Raw genomic sequence first — 25,452 nt, forward strand, 5'->3', positions numbered from 1 at the left:
GGTGGTGAGTTCACTAAGCCCCGGTAACCGGACCCCCAGGACTACCTCTCAATGTAGATGGTGTTTAAAAATCACAGAGTCGTGAGGCTGAGTGCGGTCATGAGCAGAGTTCTGAACATAGAGAAATGAGAAAACAATTTCGCCAACATGGCAACTAGGAAGCTTCCTGGCAACTTTCACTGTTGTTGTTCAGTCATATCCGACTGTCTGCAACCCCATGGACTGCAGCATGCCCGGCTTCCCTGTTCTTCCCGACCTCCTGGAGCTTGCTCAGTCTCATGTCCATCGAGTCAGTGACACCAGCCTACCTTCTCATCCTCTGTTCTCCCCTTCTCCTTTTGCCCTCAGTCTTTCCCAGCATCAGGGTCTTTTCCAATGAGTTCGCTCTTCCCATCTGAAAGGCAAGGAGCAATCACAGCAGCTGGGGTAATTATTGATACTTGGGCAACTGGGTTGTTGGAGATAATATGGAAATTTTCTTCAAATTAGTCTGATTTTTTTTCAATACAGTTGGAGACAAGTTCATAACGCCAACTGTAGTGATGGAAACAGATGCATCAGAAATCAGAGGAGGCAGGAAGCAGGTGTTAGGGATTTAAGGAAACTCTGAAGGAAATTTATTTCAGTCTCCACCTTGAACATACTGCACTAATCGCCAGTCCAGATTCGATGCAGGATACAGGATGCTCGGGGCTGGTGCACTGGGATGACCCAGAGGGATGGTACTGGGAGGGGGGTGGGAGGGGGGGTTCAAGATGGGGAACACGTGTACACCCGTGGCGGATTCATGTCAAGTATGGCAAAAATCACTACAATATTGTAAAGTCATTAGCCTCCAATTAAAATAAATAAATTTATATTAAAAAAAAAACATACTGCATATCTGTGGCCAGCCACTGAAAGTGAGACCAGTCAGGATGGGCTTACAAGTTCCTTCATCTACGTTCAACCAGCAAACATACAGGTGTGCCCTAGATGGGAAAGTCCAGTTTTATCAGGTTTCAGTTCAGTTCAGTCGCTCAGTCGTGTCTGACTCTTTGTGACCCCATGAATCGCAGCACGCCAGGCCTCCCTGTCCATCACCATCTCCGGGAGTTCACTCAGACTCGCGTCCATCCAGTCAGTGATGCCATCCAGCCATCTCATCCTCTGTCGTCCCCTTCTCCTCCTGCCCCCAATCCCTCCCAGCATCAGAGTCTTTTCCAATGAGTCAACTCTTCGCATCAGGTGGCCAAAGTACTGGAGCTTCAGCTTCAGCATCATTCCTTCCAAAGAAATCCCAGGGTCGATCTCCTTCAGAATGGACTGGTTGGATCTCCTTGCAGTCCAAGGGACTCTCAAGAGTCTTCTCCAACACCACAGTTCAGAAGCATCAATTCTTCAGCGCTCAGCCTTCTTCACAGTCCAACTCTCACATCCATACATGACCAGAGAAAAACCAGAGCCTTGACTAGACAGACCTTAGTTGGCAAAGTAATGTCTCCGCTTTTGAATATACTGTCTAGGTTGGTCATAACTTTTCTTCCAAGGAGTAAGCGTCTTTTAATTTCATGGCTGCAGTCACCATCTGCAGGGATTTTGGAGCCCAAAAAAATAAAGTCTGACACTGTTTCTACTGTTTCCCCATCTATTTCCCATGAAGTGATGGTACCAGATGCTATGATCTTCGTTTTCTGAATGTTGAGCTTTAAGCCAACTTTTTCACTCTCCTCTTTCACTTTCATCAAGAGGCTTTTTAGGTCCTCTTCAACTTTCTGCCATAAGGGTGGTGTCATCTGCATATCTGAGGTTATTAATATTTCTCCTGGCAATCTTGATTCCAGCTTGTGTTTCTTCCAGTCCAGCGTTTCTCATGATGTACTCTGCATAGAAGTTAAATAAGCAGGGTGACAATATACAGCCTTGATGCACTCCTTTTCCTATTTGGAACCAGTCTGTTGTTCCATGTCCAGTTCTAACTGTTGCTTCCTGACCTTTAACAGGTTTAGGGTTTTGCTAAACAAAAAATGAAAATTTGAGAGAGTGACCTGTGGGAACTGAGGTTTATGCAAGGTTATGACTCTCTAAGTTGAAGGAGGAAATATCAAATCTTAATCTCCTGTTCTTGGAAATGATAAAAGAAGGAAAGGAATGTGTTTAGCATTTTGTAGCCTTCTGGAAAGAGTTCCTAGGTTGCCTATTTCCTTTATTTTTTTTTTTTTCCTTTTTGTTTTTTTTTTTTTATTAAATTTTAAAATCTTTAATTCTTACATGTGTTCCCAAATATGAAACCCCCTCCCACCTCCCTCCCCATAACATCTCTGTGGGTGATCCCCATGCACCAGCCCCAAGCATGCTGTATCCTGCGTCAGACATAGACTGGCGATTCAATTCTTACATGATAGTATACATGATAGAATGCCTATTTCCTTTATAATTCTCCTTGTATGCGTCAGAGCATCTTTGAGGGTATGCGCTGTAATGGGAACCATACAGATTCTTGGAATGTAAGCGGTAAATGAGAGAACGTATTGATGAGACATTGTCGTATTTTCCATATTCAGAGAGTGGCCCCCGGTGTTTCTTCCCAGCAGCAGAAGAAATTTGTCATGTGTCCAATTTTCGTCCAAGAGCAGTGTTTTGAAAGCAGCGGCACCATCAGTTAGGTGACTGATAAACTGTCAGATCATGTGTTGACGTGTCCTGACTCAGGAAAGAGTCCTTGTGCCATCTTGGGAAAAAAGAAAAAAATAACACAGCATTACTCGTTGCGATGAGAGAGTGATCAGAACGTGACAGCAACATCATACATCGTGGAGGCAGAAAGCTGCAGAAAATATATGTTCTCAAGACAATAAGTGGCTGGCTTAAGTTCTCATCATTTTTGCTCCAGACCTCTTCTCTTGGTCTCTCAGCTGAAGTTGCCCTTCGTCACAACTCTTTGAGCATTGTGACGTTGGATTCTTATTTAGCAGAAAGTCTTTGTTGACGGTATATTGTGCCGGGCAGGTAAAGAAAGTTGCTTCAAAGAGCAGCATAGATTTCCATGCAGTTCACGAGAAGTGTAAATTCTTGTTGAGAAAACCCACAAGGCTGCAATTAGGGAATAATAGAATGTGCAATCAACCGCCAAGCCTGTATGGGGTACGTAATTAGAGAATAAAGAGGCATTGATATTTTAAGGTGCTGATGGTGGCTTTTAGACAATAATGGAAAATTGAAGGAAACATCATCCCTGTGGGCTGAAATTGTTAGCTTGAGAACTCCATCTTTCTCTCACGTTGTAACCGTCGAACCAGTGTTAGCTGAATTTGATAGTATTGCTCTGAATGCAGGTTTCTTATCTTCTCTCACTTTATCAGAGCACTGTTTCCCATCGTAAGTGGAGGGATTCATTCATGGATACACAACGTGGGTTGTGAATTTCCATTTCTCTGGGGGCAAAGGAGAATTCCTAACAAAATCAAATCATACCGCTTTTCTGGAAAATGCCCAAATGCATTCTGAGGTCCACGGAGGTCTAGTGTGTGTTTTCAAGCCAATTCCAGAGTGTATTCCACTTGTTCAACAGTTTCGTTATGAATTCTGTGTTTTCCTTCTCTGTCAAATATCTCTGTGATTATTCTTCTAATAGACCAGAGGTCAGAGAATTGGGGTTTATGCTTATACTCAATCCTGAATGATTCATCTTCACTAGAGGCAGACACATCCATCATATTGAACCCATAGCGCGTCTGGTTGTATATCCTTATTTGTCTTTTATTATTTTTAAGCAGCTAATGCAGTTGGCAGAGAACTTCAAATGGGAAAAATATCTGATATAAAAGTACAGTGCTCATAATTATTCTTATACATTTAAATTCATGTTTAATTATAAGAAAAAAATATTTATGTTACATTCTCTAGTATCAGTCCTTTGCTTAAAATTACTTTTATTACTTTTTTTTTCTTTTTTAAAATTAAGGAATATAGCTGATTTACACTGTTGTGTTAGCGTCTGTTATACAGCAATGTGAATCAGTTATACGTATATACACATATTTCCACTCATTTAGATGCTTTTCATATAGGCCTTACAGAGTATTGATTAAGGATCCCTGTGCTAAACAGCAGGTACTTATTCGTTCCTTATTTTATCATTTCTTAATTATTATACTCCTTCTTACTATTATCTATGGTCTTGAGGTTATTTGTGTTTTTTAAAATTTATTTATTTTAATTGGAGGCTAATTACTTGACTGTATTGTAGTGCTTTTTGCCATACATTGACATGAATCAGCTATGGGTGTACATGTGTTCTTCATCCTGAACCCCCCTCCCACCTCCCACCCCATCTGTCTATCATATACTAACAATAAGAATTCCTGACAGTGAGCGAGCAAATTTTATAAACGTGCAAAATATGCACATAGGTAGTTCAGAAATAGAATTTCAACAAACTATTTTTTGATCAAATAGTTTATGTTCATGGAACTTGTAATGATCTATTTATAGTAACCGAGTTGCTCTTTACTCGGAAAATCGTCATCAACTCTTTTGCGACCTGATGACCTGTTTCCCACCAGGCTACTCTGTCCACAGGTAAGAATACTACAGTGGGTTCATTTTCTTTCTCTATTTTACTTTATCCTTAAATTACTTTTTAATTTGAGGTATAGTTGACTTTCAATATTGTGTTAGTTTCTGGTGTACAGGAAAGTGATTCAGTTATACATATGTGTGTGTGTGTGTATATATATATATATATTTATACATGTATATATATATATCTACAACTACCACACAATTGCACTCATTTTACATGTTAGCAAGATCATGCTCTAAATCCTTCAGGCTAGGCTTCAATAGTATGTGATCCAAGAATGTCCACATGTATAAGTTGGATTTGGAAAAAGTCAGTGAAACCAGAGATCAGATTGCCAACATTCCGTGGATCATAGAAAAAGCAAGAGAATTCCAGAAAAACATCTACTTCTGCTTCACTGACTACTTTAAAGCCTTTGATTGTGAGGATCACAAGGAACTATGGAAAATTGTTAAAGAGTTGGGCATATCAGACCAGGTTACCTACTTCTTGCAAAACCTGTATGCAGATCAAGAAACAACAGTTTGAACCGGACATGGAACAACGAACTGGTTCCAACTGGGGAAAGGAGTATATTAAGTCTGCATATTGTCACCCTGCTTATTTAACTTCCATGCAGAGTACATCCTGAGAAACGCTGGGCTGGAGGAAGCACAAGCTGGAATCAAGATTGCCAGGAGAAATATCAATAACCTCAGATATGCAGATGACACCACCCTTATGGCAGAAAGTTGAAGAGGACCTAAAAAGCCTCTTGATGAAAGTGAAAGAGGAGAGTGAAAAAGTTGGCTTAAAGCTCAACATTCAGAAAACGAAGATCATGGCATCTGGTCCCATCACTTCATGGGAAATAGATGGGGAAACAGTGGAAACAGTGTCAAACTTTATTTTTTGGGTTCCAAAATCAGTGCAGATGGTGACTGCAGCCATGAAATTAAAAGACCCTTACTCCTTGGAAGGAAAGTTATGACTAACCTAGATAGCATATTGAAAAGCAGAGACATTACTTTGCTGACTAAGGTCCATCTAGTCAAGGCTATGGTTTTCCCAGTGGTCATGTATGGATGTGAGAGTTGGACTGTGAAGAAGGCTGAGTGCTGAAGAATTGATGCTTTTGAACTGTGGTGTTGGAGAAGACTCTTGAGAGTCCCTTGGACTGCAAGGAGATCCAACAAGTCCATTCTGAAGGTGATTAGCCCTGGGTGTTCTTTGGAAGGAATGATGCTGAAGCTGAAACTCCAGTACTTTGGCCACCTGATGCGAAGAGTTGACTCCTTGGAAAAGACCCTGATGCTGGGAGGGATTGGGGGCAGGAGGAGAAGGGGATGACAGAGGATGAGATGGCTGGATGGCATCACTGACTCAATGGACATGAGTTTGAGTGAACTCCCGGAGATGGTGATGGACAGGGAGGCCTGGCGTGCTGTGATTCATGGGGTTGCAAAGAGTGGGACACAACTGAGAGACTGAACTGAACTGATAGGTAAAGGTATTTACATACCTTTCCCCACCTATGCAAGCTTTGTTTTGTTATGATGAGTTGTTCAGATCTGCTACATTAGAAACATTTTGGGTAGGGACTTGATTTAGGATGGCTAAAATCTTATAGCGAGTGTGTAGCTGAGTTACTTTTCCCTTCTCTGGAGGCATTTTTTTTTTCCTCTATCACTATCCATTCTAGTAATTTGGAAATAAAATCTCCTTCTCTGTTGTGCTTAGTGATTCTGTCAATTTGTGAAACATCTTCTGTTAGTTCACATCGTGTCATTAATTACAGGCCGACTTACGTAGTTTGTTTTAAAGCTAGAAACGTGTAACCTGTATGGAGTTGCATGAAGTTAAATCAGCCTGATAGTCTGCAGATCTCATGTTCATGAAATCTGTGATCCTTACATATAGACCTGGGCATGTTACTGATCTGGAAATATGAAAAACCTGATCGTTTTCTCTTTCACTATATCCATCCATCCATCCATCCATCAACCCATCCAGGCATCCATTCTTCTGTCTGTCTGTCTAATCTTTCCATCCATCTGTTTGTGCACTTTGTGATTTAGCCTTCTTGTAGAACTGTCAATAAGGGGTTTCCTAATTCTTCTTCTAAATAATTCAGAGCCTCTTAACGATTCTCATCTGGACTCCTTTCCTCTGAGTGTCTGTCTAGGCATCTTGACCTTCGTACACTTGAGTGAAGTGAAGTGAAGTGAAGTCGCTCAGTCGTGTCTGACTCTTTGTGAGTCCGTGGACTGTAGCCCACCAGGCTCCTCTGTCCATGGGATTTTCCAGGCAAGAATATTGGAGTGGGGGTGCCATTTCCTTCTGCAGGGGATCTTCCCCACCCAGGGATCGAACCCAGGTCTCCCGCATTGCAGGCAGACGCTTTACCTTCTGAGCCACCGGGGAAGTCTGGTACACTTCAGAATCATCTGCAATCCTGTGACTCCCATGTAGCCCTCACTGCTTGAACCTGATTCTCCAGAATCAAAGTCTCTCCACAGCCAACCTAACCCAGTTTCCTATGATGAGGCTCCTGGATCCCTTTTTCCAAAGCTGCCGACACCCTTCTGTTTGGTCTAGGGAAAAAGCGCACTACATTTGCAGTTTACCCAGTCAACATGAGGCACCTTACCTTTTGGCAGGCTCTATTCTTTCCGATGTGCCCTTGTGGTGATGTAACACTCTCTATGCATTCAAATAACCAGAATGGTTGAAATCAGCACCATTGTTTAATACCAAGTGTCTTATACCGTCATTTCTGTTTTCTTGTGCAGCTTCTCTGCATAAGATCTGTATCATTAAAAATATTCCCAGCATCGCTGCAGTCACTCCCCAGTAGCTGAGGAATGTGTTCCTCTGCAGGGTGACCCAGCTGCCATTGGCAGTCGCTGGGGTTTAGAAGGCTGTGCCTCCCTTCCTGCTGCTTTTTGTCAATAACCCCCTTTCCTTGGTGACAGGGGAAATGTTCCGTGTATCCACAGCGACGCCTGCTAGATTTATTAATAGAATTCATCTTCACACTGGACTGGTCCCAATCTGGTCTGTTCCGCGCGGCCTGTCACCTCATAATATCTGGCTAAAAAGATGCTAATGCGTTGCTGGGCCACGTCCAGTCATCTCTGCCTAATTGTTTGGTTTCAAAGCGATAGTCCATGTTCCGCGTGATCACCTCTCTGTCCAATTAACGCGTGTTCCCCGGCCATTCTGATAGAACAGACTGATGCTTCTTCCTCCAGCCGGAAGAAAACAAAGCAGAACGCTTACGAGATGCACAGCAACGTGATTCAGCTTTGTGTGTGTGTGTCTGTGTATGTGTGTATATATGTGGAAGTGAAAAAGTCGCTGAGTCGTGTCCGACTCTTTGCGACCCTATGGACCATACAGTCAATGGAATTCTCCAGGCCAGAATACTGGAGTGGGCAGCCTTTCCCTTCTCCAGGGGCCCTTCCCAACCCAGGGATTGAACCCAGGTCTCCTGCATTGCAGGCGGATTCTTTACCAGCTGAGCCACCAGGGAAGCCCGTGTATGTATGTATATATATATGTATACATACATGTTGTTTCGTTGCTAAGTCATGTCTGACTCCCTGCAACCCCATGGACTACTGCACACCAGGGCCTTCTGTCCTTCACTGTCTCCTATGTTATACATATATATTATATATATATTTATATATATGTGTTATATATATATATATATATATATATATGCATGTGTGTGTGTGTATGTGTTATCTGCTCATTTGCATCTGACTCTTTGCCACCCCACAGATTGTAGCCCGCCAGGCTCATCTGTCCATGGGATTTCCAGGCAAGAATACTTGGAATGGGTTGTCATTTTGTATTCCAATATGTATGTATATATGTGTATAAATATATATCCCTTTTTAGGTTCTTTAACAAAATATTTATTTCCTTATTCGGCTCTTCATTGCAGCATGTGGGGAATTTAGCTGCAGCATGTGAATTGTGGTATCTAATTCCCTGACCAGGGACCAAACCTGGGTCCCCTGCAATGAGAACAGAGTCTTAGCCAGTGGACCACCAGGGAAGTTCCCTAGATTCTTTTCCATCAGTTTTCTGAAAGATATTGTGTAGAGTTCTCTATGCTATAAAGTACCAGACAGTTAAGCAACATTGTATTATAAATCAAGTCTATTTCAATAATAATGTTTAAAAAAATTACAAATGATCCTGAACTTTGGTTCTTTGTGAATTGCTTAGGCTATGTTTCCTCTGATGGAAAACATATCACTTATCCATCTTTCCAAAGCGTGGATCTGTCTGGTTATAATTGCAGCTCTTTATTGGTGGCATGAAGAAGCTTTGTTTGGACTTGTTAAAATAGGGGTAGCTTATGAAGGACAAGATGACAGCATCCTTCAGCCTCTTGTCTTGTTGACGTTTGAGAAGCCTAGCTTGGCAGTGGGCTCTTTGCACCCGCAGGATCGTCCACTCATTGGATGAGCTAGTCAAGTGGACATGGGTCGTTCCATTTGTCCTGATGGGAATCCGAGATGGCAGGGTGAACAAGGCCAGGTGCTCAGGAGCTGTAGGCAGTTAAGAGCTTTTCCCTCGCAGCAAAGAGTTCAGCTGCTGGGCACCAGCCTTCCATCCTTGTGGGGTGCATCTGCCTCAATAGCAGAATAGCTCATCCTTCCCAAACCTGAATGGTGGGGGCCAGTGCACGTTGGCAAACTCCAAATATTCGAATGATGCCGTGGGAGACCCGGAAAATCGTGCCCAAGAAGGCACACCCAGCGATTTCCTCAGTTATGTAAATCAGTGTAGAGTTGCTGTTGTTCAGTGGCCAAGTCGTGTCCAACTCTGCAACCCCCTGGACTACAGCACACCAGGCTTCTCTGTCCATCACCAACTCCCAGAGTTTACTCAGACTCATGTCCATTGAATGCGTGATGCCATCCAACCATCTCATCCTCTGTCGTCCCGTTCTCCTCCTGCCTTCAGTCTTTCCCAGCATCAGGGTCTTTTCCAATGAGTCAGCTCTTCATATCAGGTGGCCAAACTTTGGAACTTCATCTTCAGCATCAGTCCTTCCAATGAACATTCAGGGTTGATTTAGAATTGACTGGTTTGATCTCCTTATAGTTAAAGGGACTCGCAAGAGTCTTCTCCAGCACTGCAATCAATTTTTTGCCGCTCAGCCTTCTTTATGGTCCAGCTCTCACATCCATACATGTCTGCTGGAAAAACCATAGCTTTGACTAAATAAACCTTTGCCAGCAAAGTGATGTGTAGAGATCCACTTTCAAAAGGCAATATCTCGGATTTTCCTGGTGGTCTAGTGGTTAAGACTTTGCATTCTAATGCAGCAGGTGTGGGTTTAACCCTTGGTCAGCGAGCTAAGATTCTCATATGCCTTGCAGATAAAAAACCAAAACATAAAAGAGAAGCAATATTGTAACTAATTCAATAAAAATTTCAAAAAATGGTCCATAGCAAAAAAAAAATTCTTTAAAATGATTTTGCTTTAAAAATCTTTGCTTCTGTTTTCATGATGTTATGGGAAATCCCAAACAAACCTTTTAGCTCCTCCAGTAAATGGAAGGTTGGAATAATCTGGTGAAATAAAACACGTGGTTTTTTGATTTACGATTTGACGTGATAAAATTTAGAATTAACATTATGAAATTTAGAATGTAAATTACTTTCTTATTCCTGCAAAGAACAGGTTGCGTTCTAGTTCAGGGACAGACATCAAAATTACTGTATTAACTCCCTTTTGACTAAATGCTTATCAATGAAAATTACTTTATTTCTTCAGTAATTTCTGGATAATAATAGTGCAGGGGGACTCTGTTGACTTTTAGTAACTTCTGAAAGGGAAAGTCGCTCAGTCATGTCCAGCTCTTTCAGATCTCATGGACTGTATAGGCAATGGAATTTTCCAGGCCAGAATACTGGAGTGGGTAGCCTTTCCCTTCTCCAGGGGATCTTCCTGACCCAAGGATCGAACCCAGGTCTCTCGCACTGTGGGCAGATTTTTTACCCTGTGAACCACAAGGGAAGCCCAAGAATACTGGAGTGGGTTAGCCTATCCCTTCTCCAGGGGATCTTCCCTACTCAGGAGTAGAACCGGAATCTCTTGCTTTGCAGGCAGATTCTTTACCATCTGAGCTCTCAGGGAAGCTGAGGAACTTCTGTGTTTCCCTTAAATGTAGATCATCTGGGGACAGCGTCCCAGGTGGCTCAGTGGTAAAGAGTAAGCCTGCAGTGTAGGAGACCCTGGTTCAATCCCTGGGTTGGGAAGATCCTCTGAAGAAGGGAATGGAAACCCACATCAGTATTTGTGCCTAGAGAATCCCATAGATGGAGAAGCCTGGTGGGCTCGTCCATGGGGCTGCAAAGAGCTGGACATGCGTGAGCACACACACACACAGACACACACACACACATATTTGGTTTGCAAACTGCATTGTCTTACAGAGCTGGTCCATTGTGGAGTCATGATAACAGAGACTGCTTTCCAGGTGAAATGTGAAACAAGGAAGACCAGGCTTCATGGCTGGAACCGTTCTTTTCCGAGGCTCCCTTTAAATAGCCCTGAGCAAATCCATGGCAAATAGAATATTTCTGCCTTAAAATGGCTTATTTAGCTCGCTGTGTTTGGGAATACTTCTTCTGTGAAGCAGGGTGCCAGAGGCTGAGAGATGCTTTTGTGGGGAGCCAGAGTCAGCCTGGGCAATGCTTACAGGACGCTGTTGGAAATGGTGCTGGGGTTTTCTCAACCATCTCCATGGCGATGGGATTGTGCTGTCCATCAGAGATTATGCTGAAATTATTTTTTTTTCCCTGTCTCTTTCTCTCTGGAGTCATATGCCTGTAAATACAGGGACTTGACCTTTAAAATAAGATTAAAAAAAAAAAGAAGCCCTGTCTTCCCCTTCACTGACCTGATGGTTCTGTGCCATCCGAATGGCAAGGAAGCCGCTGGCCTGGCTCCAGTGGTGCGTGCCCATCGATGCTGGCATCAGCTCTGCAGTGCCCTGGGCCAGCAGGCACCCGGACTTCCAGTCTGTGGCGTGAACAGCAAGTGGAGAACCACGCTCTCCCCGAATTGCCTGCAGGCTGCCACATGGATGATTTGTGAGACCTCGGAATTCCTGCTGCATGCAGGAAAGCTCACTCCTCACCAAGTTACTGCTTGTGTGTGCCACCCGGGAGGATGCGGAGAACGGCGTCATCCTTAACGAACTGGCCTGTCTCAGCACTGATGTCTGTGTTCAGACACCACCAGGGCTTAGAGGGGCGCTTGGCAGGCAAGGAAGCATGCAGGGGCCTGGGATCTTTCCTTGCTTTCTCCAGCTGTGTCCTGGGTTTTCCAGTCTCAATAATTTTTTTAACTTATTTTTTATTTTTATTTTTCTAAATGAAACAAAGTGGAATATTTTTCGTGATAAACGGTACAATCCACAAAAATGACAGACATCATAAACCATTAGACTCCTAACACCAAAGAGACAGAGATACATACAGTGAAAATGAGAAGAAATATAATGGAAAAGAAAAAAAAAATAATCACAGGGAGATATATTAATGTTTCTCTGCATTTTATTCAGTGGGAAAAGCATAAGCATCTTTTTTTCATGTCATTAATGATTTAAATTAGATTGATTTATTTATATGTTACTGTAGGTTAATCTTGGGCTTCCCTGGCGGCTCAGACCATAAAAAAATCAGCCTGCAATGCAGGAGACCCAAGTTCAATCCCTGGGTTTGGAAGATCCCCTGGAGGAGGACATGGCAACCCACTCCAGTATTCTTGCCTGGAGAATCCCATGAACAGAGGAGCTTGGCAGGTTGCAGTCCATGGGGTTCCAAAGAGTCGGACATGACTGAGCAACTTTCACACACCCTTATTAATCTTATACCCTACACAAGTATATTTCAAATGTTGTATCTCATATGTTCTCATTCCACAGGCGATTCAGAAAACCTGGCAAAAAGATAAACAGTACTAAATTTCAAACTGTAGAATTTTTTTGTAATTCACATGTATATATACATGTATATACATATATTATTTTTGAAATTATTCTCTTTATTTTTTATTGCAAGATATTGAGTATAGTTCCCTGTGCTATATATAACCAGCCTCGATAATTAATTTCACGAGGAAGTTCAGGGGTTGTCCATCTAATGGCTCGTGGAGGGGGAGGTTCTTAGATTCTGATGATGACAAGTAAAGGGGAAAGGGAAAAAGGCAAAGAGAAAGAAGCAGGACAAACCGTGCAGGGTTTTCCAAGCAACCAGGAGAAACCGGACCTGATCCAGGCACAGCTTCCACCTCTGAGGTGCGTTCTCGTTTATCGTGTCGGTGGCTCATAGGGAATTTATGCCTTTGCTCACAGGTCTCTCTTCACGGTAGCTCTGCCCCTCATCTGTAACAAATTGAGAAGCGGTGGCTGCCTGGTGGAAAAATGCAGTGTTCTTCACTTCCTATCGAGAGGCAGGCACGTGGCTCTTCAGCCCCCAGACATGGAGGTGGAGCCCGCTGTGTGAGGTGTAAACAAGTGGGGATGCTCGGTCTGGGGCCGCATCCACGCTGCAGGCAAGGCTACCATCCCAACACCTGAATGGGTCCACACGGTGGCTGGTGTCCCGTGGCCCTGCTTCAAGTCCTGCTGATCTGGGTTCACTCCCAGAACCCCCATTTACCTGGCAGTGCAGGGAAGGCATGAGGTTGGCATGATTGGCCAGTTGATGAAGAATCAATCTGCAGGGCGGGAGACCCAGGTTCGAACCCTGGGTCAGGAAGATCCCCTGGAGGAGGGCATGGCAACCCACTGCAGTATTCTTGCCTGGAGAATCCCATGGACAGAGGAGCCTGGTGCGCTACAGTCCATGGGGTCTCAAAGAGTCAGACACCACTGAGTTACTGACGCTACCACAACTACACTATTTTTAATATGAGCAGAATCTGTTTCTAAATATGCTAATAGTTATATATACAGACGTTGATTTTTGTGTTTTGCGTTGACATATTTGGAGAACGCAATGGTGACCCAGCTCCAGTACTTTTGCCTAGAAAACCCCATGGATGGAGGAACCTGGTAGGCTGCAGTCCATGGGGTCGCTAAGAGTCAGGCACGGCTTGAGTGACTTCACTTTCCCTTTTCACTTTCATGCATTGGAGAAGGAAATGGAAACCCACTCCAGTATTCTTGCCTGGAGAATCCCAGGGACGGGGGAGCCTGGTGGGCTGTCATCTATGGGGTTGCACAGAGTCGGACACAACTGACCTGACTTAGCAGCAGCAGCAGCAGTTATATATTAGAAGTAATAAGTCGCCCATTCTGTCTTATTTAGTCGGTGATGTGAATTGCTTTTATCTGGTTAGATACACACCAGAAGGAGTCACTCCTTTGAATATTTGCATATAACTCAGCCTTTTCCACAGCATGTTGTTTGCACTGATACATCAGCTCTTTATAAACTGGATGAAAAAGGGTTCTTTGTCAAAACAAATACTGCTGCTAAGTCGCTTCAGTTGTGTCCGACTCTGTGCAACCCCATAGACAGCAGCCACCAGGCTCCCCTGTCCCTGGGATTCTCCAGGCAAGAACACTGGAGTGGGTGGCCATTTCCTTCTCCAAAAACAAACACTACAGAGCCTCTAATCCTTTACTTGACTGTATTAATTGCATCAGATGTTATTTTCCATATTCCCAATGGTGTTTTCTCCTTTGACCATTCCGTTGCTCAAAAGTGAACGTTGCTCAGTCGTGTCCGACTCTTTGAGACCCCATGAACTATTCAGTTGATGGAATTCTCCAGGCCAGAACACTGGAGTGGATAGCCTTTCCCTTCTCCAGGTGATCTTCCCAACCCAGGGATCGAACCCAGGTCTCCCTGCATTGTGGGTGGATTCTTTACCAGCTGAGCCACCAGGGGAGCCCATTGCTTCTCACTTGTCTTTTCTCCTTCCCCTGTTGATGCCAAGCAACACACCTCCTTTTTTCCCTTTGATCTGCCATCTGCATTCTTAAACTCATTTCCTTATGTTATCTTTAGACCATTTCCCTTCCTTTTGAAAGCTTAGCATTTTATAGTGTTCAGCAAAGTGTTTCTCTTGAGGAGAATGTGTCAGGATTCCATAAAGTGAAAGTGAAAGTCGCTCAGTCGTGTCCGACTCCTTGCGACTCGTGGACTATACAGTCCATGGGATTCTCCAGGCTAGAATACTGGAGTGGGTAGCCTTTTCCTTCTCCAGGGCATCTTCCCAACCCAGGGATCGAACCCAGGTCTCCCACATTGCAGGCGGATTCTTTACCAGCTGAGCCACAGGGGAAGCCCACACCCTCAGCTTTATAGTTGAGTCTTGCCAGTTGAGTCTGCTGTTCAGCAGTTTGAGTGAGTGCCTGCTCAATGACTAGTCCTGTCCGACTCTTTGCGACCCCATGGACTGTAGCCCTCCAGACTCCTGTATCCGTGGGATTCTCCAGGCTAGAATGCTGGAGTGGGTTGCCATGTCCTTCTCCAGGGGATGTTCCTGACCCAGGGATCGAACCAGCATCTCTTGCATCGGCAGGCATGTTCTTTACCAGTGAACCAACTGGGAAACACCACATTTTCGGCAGAGAAGAATAAAATTCCAGTAGAATTCTCTGTTTGGAGATGTTATACCTGCAGTAACACCTTTTTCTACCATCTCCTAATGGTAGACCTCTTGCAGGTCATCCTGGCGTTGTGATCCTAAAATGCATAAATGCTCTGTATTCTGAGTGTTCCCTTCAAGACTTCCTGTTCTTGTGCTCAGTTGTTCAAGCAGGCCCAACTCTTTTGTGACCCCATGAACTACAGCACTTCAGGCTCCTTTGTCCATGGGATTCTTCAGGCCAGAATACTGCAGTGGGTTGCCATTTCCTTCTCCAGGGGATCTGCCCGACCCAGGACTCAAACCCGCATCTCCTGCCTTAAAGGTGGATTCTTTACCATCTGAGCCTCCAGGGAAGCCCAGTTCCTTCCACTACACTTGCTGTTTCTTCCCGTGAACATTTATCAGCTTACTCTTTTCTGTCTTAGACTGGCCCCATTTCATGCCTCTGAACCAAGGAAACGGCATCTTATTCTACTCCATGAAAAATGACAAACAGTTATCTATACGTCCCCACGGAGTCTTTCAAAGTCTGCGGTTATCTTTTGTTCTGTGCTGCTTTCATTCCCCGACAAAACATACACTGTCCTTCTTTATTTCTTCCTTGTTTATCGTAGAGCAAGTTAGGATTTACCCAGATAAGCTGTCTGCCAACTGAAGGGAGGAATCTATGAGAATATGTGTAAGAATGAACGAAAGCGCCTTTCCTTTACCAAGGGTCCAGCGGTCTTCATCGTGCAGTGGACTGGTCACAAAGCACCATCACACATTCCTGGGCGTTCCTAACAAATGTAGTGGTTGTGGTAGTTATTGGGCTCAGCCTCCCAGTCCCTTCCCAGTGGCTGATCCAGTCAACTCCTTTGCAAATTCAGTTTCTAATGAAACATTCACCTCCAGGCAACCTGGGCCCCTTACCAAGACAGTCTACATACATATTTGTTAACACTCAAGCACACTATATTTGCTGAGTGTGTGAAGAACTTCAGTGGACTTCTCAGATTTGTTCCGAATTGTCCATTTCGGCAGCAGTCAGTGACTGGGCGTTTCCATGCACCAATCCTTATTAAGCCTTACCTGTTTCTTCCAGTTGGTTTCATTTAAAGGTATGCTATGCAAAGTTGGAGTCGGGAGGTTTCCTGAAATAATGTCCAAGTAACACCCTGAGGTAGGATTGTGTCTCCGTTTTGTAGTTTTGTGTGGTGTGTGGACTCAGTTGCTTACGACCCTTTGGTGACCCCATGGACTGTAGCCCACCAGGTTCCTCTGTCCATGGGATTCTCCAGGCAAGAATCCTGGAGCGGGTTGCCACGCCCTTCTCCAGGGGATCTTCCTGCCACAGGGATCGAACCTGCATCTCTTAACATCTTCTGCTTTGGTAGGTGGATTCTTTACCACCGAACCACTTAGAAAGCCTTGTTGATAGAGACAGAGGCACTATTTTTAGGAAGAGGTCAGTGAATATACTAGGAGAACAGATTCCAATGGTTTACTGATTGCTTTTCTGTAATTTTTTTTAAAGTTCATTTTGTGTTGTGGTATACCAAGGAGGGATTCAGCCATACAAATATATGGATCCATTCTCCCCCAAACTCCCCTCCCATCCAGGCTGCCACATGACACTGAGCAGATTCCCTGTGCTGGACAGCAGGTCCTTGCTGGTTCTCCGTGTTAAATACAGCAGTGTGTCCATGTCCATCCCACACTCCCTGACTGTCCTTTCCTCCATCCCTCCCCCTGGGCACCTTAAGGTTATTTCAGAGTATTGAGCAGAGTTCCCTGTGCTGTCCAGCAGGTGCTTGTTGGTTATTCATTTTAATACAGCACTGTGTACATGTTCATAAAATGATTTCCAGTGTATTACCGCCTCCAGAAAATCCCTCACTAGCCTGAACTCTCTTCAGTGTTGGGATTAGGTTTCATCGAAACCTACCAGATACAGCCTGAGATATTTCTCTGTTCTGGGTTTCCTAAGATGTTTACATCTACTTTTTTGTTTTCCTGAGTGTTTTAGTTGGGAAATTTGCATCCAAGGATGCCTCTGAACACAGCATCAAGAAGGCGCCTCTTAAGAGAGGTTCCTGCAGAAGAAGTTCATGAGAATCTTGAAGGCTGGTGGGATAATGACTAGGCACCACACGTAACCGTGGGGGCAAGAATGGCTTTTCTTGCTGAAGGACCAGCAGTTGAATATATTTCAGCACTATTAGCCATCTTCTTGTTGACTTTATGGTGATGAACGTTTTGAGCAGGACTCAGTGCAGTTCAGTCGCTCAGTCATGTCCGACTCTTTGCGACCCCATGAATTGCAATACGCCAGGCCTCCCTGTCCATCACCATCTCCCGGAGCTCACTCAAACTCATGCCCATCGAGTCAGTGATGCCATCCAGCCATCTCATCCTCGGTCGTCCCCTTCTCCTCCTGCCCCCAATCCCTCCCAGCATCAGAGTCTTTTCCAGTGAGTCAACTCTTCTCATGAGGTGGCCAAAGTACTGGAGTTTCAGCTTCAGCATCATTCCTTCCAAAGAAATCCCAGGGTTGATCTTGTTTAGCATGGACTGGTTGGATCTCCTTGCAGTCCAAGGGACTCTCAAGAGTCTTCTCCAACACCACAGTTCAAAAGCATCAATTCTTCGGCACTCAGCCTCCTTCACTCAGTCATTCCCTATTTCTTCAACCGAAAATAAGAAGAATCATGACCCCAATCCATAACCTTGAGAGATTTCCATAAATACCTGGAATTGCATATAATTACCAAAGAGACCGAATCATCAAGCTCCCAGTTGAATTTGTCTCTGGTTCTCAAAATAACATGCTTTCAAAGCTGGAACCCCTTGTGCATAAATCTGTAAACACCTAGAGAGATATTAAGCTTCCATCTTGGCCCAAGGCAAATGCTTTACGGATTTACAATATATTGATTGCCTTGGAGTCCTTTAAGCCTATGGGATTAAAGGTTTGTATTAATGAAAATCCCATCCTGGTGTAACCATGCAGTTTTATTTTCTGAGACAGTGTCTTGCTAATGTAAAAATGCAGGCGTATCGAGATGGAAGACAATTAGAAATGATCAGAATGTGGTCAGCAAGACTGGGTCATATTTTGTGATAGCACCATATTGTAAGGATTCTGAGTCTTTGTGGACAGTTTCTTGAATAACTTAAGGCCCTGTTTTCACTAACATGTAGGACTATATCTAAAACACAATTGTGTTTCATTTTTGTTTCCAAACTCAGTGCCACATTCTTACCTGAAGAATGGTTTAACTTAATAAACAATTTTCGTAACAATATTGTTATGATAAACAGTCGTAACAGCGATGAAGACATCTACCTTTAGTCGAAAGGGTCTCTTTGCACGTACTTTTTTCCTCCCCATCTGGCTCTTCGAAACACAGTTTCTGACATCTGGTTCTTACGTTTCTCTGAACAAGTGTTTTCCTTCATATACACAGCTCTCGTTGTTGTTGCTCCCTTGCTAAGTTGTATTCAGCTCTTTGTGACACCCCGGACTATAGCACGCCAGGCTTCCCTGTCTTCCACTATCTCCCGGAACTTGCTCAAACTCATGTCCATTGAGTGAGTGATGCCATCCAACCATCTCATCCTCTGTCGTCCCCTTCTCTTCCTGCCCTCAATCTTTCCCAGCATCAGGGTCTTTTCCAATGAGTCAGCTCTTCGCATGAGGTGGCCAAAGGATTGAAGCGTCAGCTTCAGCATCACTCTTTCCAGTGAATATTCAGGGTTGATTTCCTCTGGGACTGACTGCTTTGATCTCCTTACAGTCCAACGGACTGTCCTTCTCAATAGTTATTTAGGTATAATTTTCTTTTTCTTGATTACACCAGTGGTCCTAGGATGTCATCATTTGCTTATTCTTCTGTGATGCGTAAGTTTATTTGGGGACCAAAACAAAACCACATTCCCCAGAGACTAACCCACCGCGTCACGTAAGTACCCTTCACCCTTTGTCAGATGGTCATGCTGGATGTTATTTCTACATACATGCGTTTGCTTCCTGGTTTTCACTCTGCCGACTGTGGCACGTTGATCTCCTGGCACAAATTACTCAGCTGCTTTCGGATTCCGTCGTCCCATCTGTACAGTGGGGGCAAAAATAGTTTCTGACAAGTTTACAGGTGGTTACAAAGTAGACGGACCAGCGCCCTGCAGGTTCTAAGCCAACATGGTAATTCGGACAATCATAGTGTTAGAATGAAATAGCCATTGTCGTGACAGGACGATGAGCTGGATGCGGGTCATACGAGTGATCAGGCTTGGTCCATCACTGGCTTTGCATGTTTTATAGGCCCAGCTGCATGCTGTAAAGCCTGTCACATAAATATCTGCTAGGTCACCAACTCATTCTGCATCTGTTAAGGAAGACATCCTCATTTGACCTCCTTCAGCTTCTGGACTTACGGTATATACAGATGTCAGATGGAAGGAACCAGAACTCCCTGGAGAAAGGGCTGACTCTAGAAACGCAGTAAAAACTGTACCAGACCATCCTGAAGTATCTGATAGTGCCAGGAAGCAAAGCAGTGCTTAAAAGTCAATGAAAAATAACCACAGTGATGGGGGTATGTTGAAGGGGTATAGGGCTTCCCTAGTAGCTCAGCCCATAAAGAATGTGGTTGTAATGCAGGAGGCCCCAGTTTGATTCCTTGGTTGGGAAGGTCCCCTGGAGAAGGGAAAGGCTACCCACTCCAGTATTCTTGGCCTTCCCTGGCAACTTAGATGGTAAAGATTCTGCCTGCAGTGCAGGAGACCTGGGTTGGGGATTTCACCTGGAGGAAGGCATGGCAACCCAATCCAGTATTCTTGCCTGGAGAATCCCCTGGATGGAGGAGCCTGGCGGGGCTACAGTCCTTGGGGTCGCAAAGAGTCAAACATGATTGAGTGAATAAACATGTCACAGAAACCAAATAAAGACTTCTTACTGGCCAAGGCGAGAAGAACTTGAGGAATAGCATTAAATACTGTTGTATCAGAATACATACTTACAACCTCATATGGTCGTAAATGAGGGGGGGAATAAAAAGGAAGTATGAGTTTTGTACTGCTGCTGGAACAAATGACTTACTGGCTTTTAACAACACATATCTAACTTACAGTTTTCGAGGTCAAAAGCACAAGCGAGTCTCACTGGGTAAAATCAAGGTGTACACAGGATTGAATCCTTTCGATGGATCGAAGGGAAAACTTCTTTCTTCAATTTTTTTTTTTTTTTTGGTAGATAGAAGCCACCTACATTCTTTGTCTCAAGGTGCCCTCAATCTGCAAAAAACAATACAGAATGCAAAAGTCCCCTAGCATAGCATTTTCCAATCCGACTTCTCCTCTCTTTTTGCCTCCGTGTTTCATTATAAAGGACTCTTGTGAAGACATTGGGGCCCAACTGATGATCTGGGATAATTCCTTTATGTTAAGGTCAAGTGATTATCATCCTTAATTGCACCTGCAAACTGCAAACTTAAATCCTCTTGCCACGCATCGTATCATATTCTCAGATTCTGGGGAGCAGGGTGCGGATCTCTTGAGAAAAGTGTGACAAGATTCTCCCTACCATGGGGAGAGGAAGCCAAGCTCCTATACAGAAGTCGTCTAGATAATTTTTGAAGATTCCATCCCTTGACGCGTCGGAGCATGCCTCTACTTGAGTTTGGCTCTGCCTGCTGTTTTCCATCCAAGCAGTCTAAAATTCAAGGAGGAGAAACCCGACAATGGAGAAATCTGACAGCCGTGACCTTCGCCAGGGGATGGAGGTCCATTTCCACCTTGTAAGTCATGCTGAGAGCACACGCCCTTGATATGTGACGAGAAGGACATTTCACCCCCGAGCCTCCTTTCCAAAATCGTAATCCTCGTCTACTCGTGAAAAATACAAAAAAAAGAAAGGCCAATTGTGGGAAATTCTTCAAAAATGCCTGGTGAGAGCTCTTCAAAACTGTCAAGGTCAGAAGAAAGAGGGAAAATCTGAGAAGCTGTCATGGCCAAGAGGAGTCTAAGCAGACATATTGACTAAAATGGAATGCAAGATCCAGGGACTGGAAAAAAAAAAAAAAGATATATGGTAAAAATGAAGGAAACCTAAATCGAGCATGGTCTTTACTTACTTGTAATATTTCACAATTGAATCATTCGTTATAACACATGGCCCAGTTCAGATGTTAATAATGGAGCAAGCAGGATGTGAGACAGAGAACACTATATACTGTCTTGACGTGTTTGGGGTTGTTTTTTACGTTTGAAACTATCCTAAAATCTATGTTTATGAGTAAAAGGAACAACAAAAAAATGCAGATACCCAACCTTCCCTTCTAATTCCCAAGGATGCTTTGAACATCTCAATGGTTGATATCCACGCAGATGTTTTCAAAGTGTCTTGCATTTAAAATCCAAGTGGGATTTTGCTTTTTTTCTCTTCTTCTTTAAATCTTGCTGTCAATCTTACGGGCATTGAGCAATCTAAAAAAGAAGTGGATATGATTAGCTTCACGCTAACCAGCAAGCACTGTCCTAAAATCTACATTTATGAACAAAAGGAGCAACAACAAAAATTGCAGATACCCAGCCTTCCCCTCTAATTCCCAAGGATGCTTTGCACATCCCAATGTTTGATAATCCATGCAGATGTTTTCAAAGTGTCTTGCATTTAAAACCCAAGTGGGATTTTACTTTTTTTTTTCTTTTTTTTCAATCTTGCTGTCAACCTAACTGGCATTGAGTGATCTAGAAAAGAAGTGGATATGATTAGCTTCATGCTAACTAGCAAGCACTGTGTTGGCACCTCCGGGTTCAGTCTTCCTCTCCCAAGTGGTTTTGGTTCCACAGGTCTGATTCTTTGTGACCCCATGGACTGGTAAAGCGTCTGCCTGCAATGTGGGAGACCTGAGTTCCATCCCTCGGTTGGGAAGATCCCCTGGAGAAGGGAATGACTAACCCACTTCAGTACTCTTGCCTGAAAAAAATCCCATGGATGGAGGAGCCTGGTAGGCTACAGTCCACGGGGTCGCAGAGAGTCGGACAGGACTGAGCAGCTTCACTTTCTCTCTTTACGTCATGACTATAGTCTGGTCATCATGTAGTTAACTTCCTCACCTAGTGGGGGTTTCAGTATCTATAAGGCAGCTCACAGGACAGGGCTCAGAATACTCTCGATACCTCTTCAGGAGGAGCTCAAGGTCCTTGACTTTGCTTAAAGTGAACGTGAGTGAAAGTCGCTCAGTTGTGTCCGACTCTTTGCGACCCCATGGACTGTACCGTGCATGGAATTCTCCAGGCCAGAATACTGGAGTGGGCAGCCTTCCCCTCCTCCACGGGGGTCTTTCAAACCCAGGGACCAAACCCAGTTCTTCCTCATGGCACACGGATTCTTTTCCAGCTGAGCCACCAGGGAAGCCCTGCCTTTGCTTAATGAGGGTATTATTATTATTTGATGTTTTCAGTGTTGTTTCTTCCTGCGTGTTCTCACTTCTCTGATTAAGCTTAGGCTTTGGCTAAAGTTTGTCACAAACAAAAGACAGGCAGGGGACAAACGGTTCTGCTCCGTTTCAGACGCACCTCCTCTCCTTGCAGAATGTGGGGCACGTAACATGACAGTGGAAATCGGTCCTGAATATTCTTTGGAAGGACTGATGCTGAAGCCCCAATACTTTGGCCACGTGATGGGAAGAGTCGACTCAGTGGAACCAGGATGCTAGGAAAGATAGAAGGCAGGAGGAGAAGGGGACGATAAAGAAAGAGACGGTTCAATGTTGTCACCAACTCAGTGGACATGAATGTGAGCAAACTCCAGGAGATTGTGAAGGACACGGAAGTCTGACTTGCTGCTGCTCATGGGGGAGCGAGGTTCAGTTCCTGGGTCTGGAAGATCCCCTGCAGGAAGGCATGTCCATCTATTCCACTATTCTTGCCTGGAGAATCCCATGGACAGGGAAGCCTAGCGTGCTGTGGTCCACAGGGTTGCAAAGAGTCGGACACGCCTGAAGCGACTTAGCACACCGCACATAGTCACACGTGGGGGTTAGTGCTACATACAAAACTTACTTTTCTTTAACATGAAAACAAAAAGTGGAGATGCCAACCGGTAAAGGAGGCGTGCACTCTTTAAGGAAAAGTATTACATTGCCTTTGGTTCACGAACATCACGCATGCTGGCCTCAACAAGATACGTTTCTGATCTAAAGTGATATCTTTCGTGGAGGTACATTTGGGGATGTTAGCAGGCATGTACACATGGCTGAGTCTGTGCGGATGTATCTGTGTGTGTGTGAGTGTGAGTGAGAGAGAAAGTGTCTCATGCAGACAAGCAAATAGTTACAACAAATAGTTACAAAGGCTGTGCTGCTGTAACAGAGAAGGTGTACATTTCAGCAGCTTGCAATAGCAGAAGCTTCCTTCTCTTTCATGAAATCTGTGTCCATTTCAGGCTGATCAGCTACTTTCTACACCCTCTTCTTTCCAAGACCGAGGCTTGAAGGAGTAATTCTCATCTGGGAGGTACTGGACTGGTGGTATTTCAGGAAGCGGGACCCCTTTCAGGGCCCAAGAGTGGGCTCTTGTCTAACACTCGGAAATGAGCTGTCCGAGGAGACACAGGTGCTGAGAAACCAATAGTCTGTAACGGGAACGGGCCTCCTGGGCGGAGAGCCAGGAGGGTCAGGGAACCCAGGAGGACTGCCCTGCCCCTTGGTTCACAGTCTTGGGTTTTATGGTGATGGGATTCGTTTCCTGATTTTCTCCTGCCCATCACTGACGTCAGGCTCCTTCCTGGTGGCTCACGCATTGCTCAGCCAAATTGTGATGCCAGCGAGAGGAGTTCTCGATGGTGGAAGGACACATGGTGTCTCCTTCTGACCTTGGCTGAATTCTCCCTGTTGGTGATGGCTTGTTAGTTCTGTGTTCCTCATCAGGACCCCCTGTCGTAAAATAAAACTGTCGGCAAATCACGCAGATGGTCACTGTGGTGCCTGGCCAGGGTGGACAGTTTCGGTCAGCGTGCTTCCCCTGATGGTGGTGGAGGGTAAAACCACTGTGGAGATGGATCAGCTCCTAGAGTTTTAGTGTACTGGTGTCCTGCATCTCGTTCATTCATGTTTTTTTTTGTCGAGAAATCTTAGTAGCACGTAGGTTAGGTGTGATGGTTTGTCCAGGGGACGCTTGTGGGGGGTATTTTGAATAAACAATAGAACCCGTTATGCAGACTCTGTTGAGGGAATATAATCAATCACACTGAGAAAGGGTTGCTAGTCATTTCCCCTTGAGTTTATTTTCTCATCTCTCTTGTTACATCGATATATCCTTTTGTTTCTAGCCGAGCAGAACCAGTGGCCAGTCAGCTAGGTTCTGCAGTGGATAAAGCGTCTGAAATTCTTATCGTCAATAAAAATGGTCCTGTATTCCAAAGACTTGGGCTGTCTTACGGGGTTTTTTTTCTTTTTTTTCTTTCTTCCTTCCTTCCTCTATCTCTTTCTCTCCTTGCAGCAAGACTTGAGGGATCTTAGTTCCCCAACCACATATTGAACCCAGCGTTTCGACAGTTAAAGCTCAGAGTCCTAATTGCTGAACTTCCAGGGAATTCCCATGACCTTGAAATTCTTTAAAAAAGAAAATAAACATAAAAGAATATATATAATATATTTATTAATATATATGTATGTATGTATATATATGTATGTATATGCATGTATATATATGTATGTATGTGTGTGTGTATATATGTGTGTATATATATAATATATTTATTAATATATACAGGTCAATACATATTAATATATAGCATCTACATTAATTTATACATAATACATAAATATATACACATGTATCATTTTTACAGCCATTACCTGAGGTCATTTAATTGGCTTCTACTCGCTTGACAAACTCAGGCGTTGGAGAGAGGGATGATTTTGTATAATCTAGACTTTATTTCATTTTGAAGACATTGTGCTGTGTGTCAGACACAGACTCAGGAAGACAAAGACATCTTGACTGACTTGCCTGGTGAAGACGGAGAAGCCACTTTTCAAGGCAGATCGTCTAGTCTCTTATTTATCTGTCTCTTTTATCACAGGATAGCAGATTTACAATGTTGTGTTCATTTCAGGCGTGTAACAAAACTGTATATACGTACATATATATCTATGTTTCCGCATTTATTCTTTTGCATCAACAGCAAACCGAGAATATGCCAAGGGTTCTAGCTCCCCATAATTCTTGCCCTGAACACCAAAAATCAAGGGCTTCCCTGATAGCTTAGTTGGGTAAAGAATCT

The 25,452-nt window shown here is 44.0% G+C and overlaps 1 protein-coding gene across 5 annotated transcripts in view; it reads left to right on the forward strand.

Annotated features, from left to right (window-relative positions):
* NLGN4X (neuroligin 4 X-linked) overlaps positions 1 to 25,452 on the forward strand; it is a 311,861-nt gene that overhangs the window by 114,413 nt on the left and 171,996 nt on the right. The window contains exon 3 of one of the 5 annotated variants that reach the window (XM_068962332.1): positions 12,505 to 12,536. The exons of the other annotated variants lie outside the window; for them this stretch is intronic. Coding sequence (XP_068818433.1) covers positions 12,505 to 12,536 — 32 coding nt within the window. The remainder of the gene's footprint in view (positions 1 to 12,504; positions 12,537 to 25,452) is intronic. 5 annotated transcript variants of the gene reach the window in all.

Source organism: Capricornis sumatraensis, chromosome X (genome assembly GCF_032405125.1).
Source record: "Capricornis sumatraensis isolate serow.1 chromosome X, serow.2, whole genome shotgun sequence".
Lineage (NCBI taxonomy): Eukaryota > Metazoa > Chordata > Mammalia > Artiodactyla > Bovidae > Capricornis > Capricornis sumatraensis.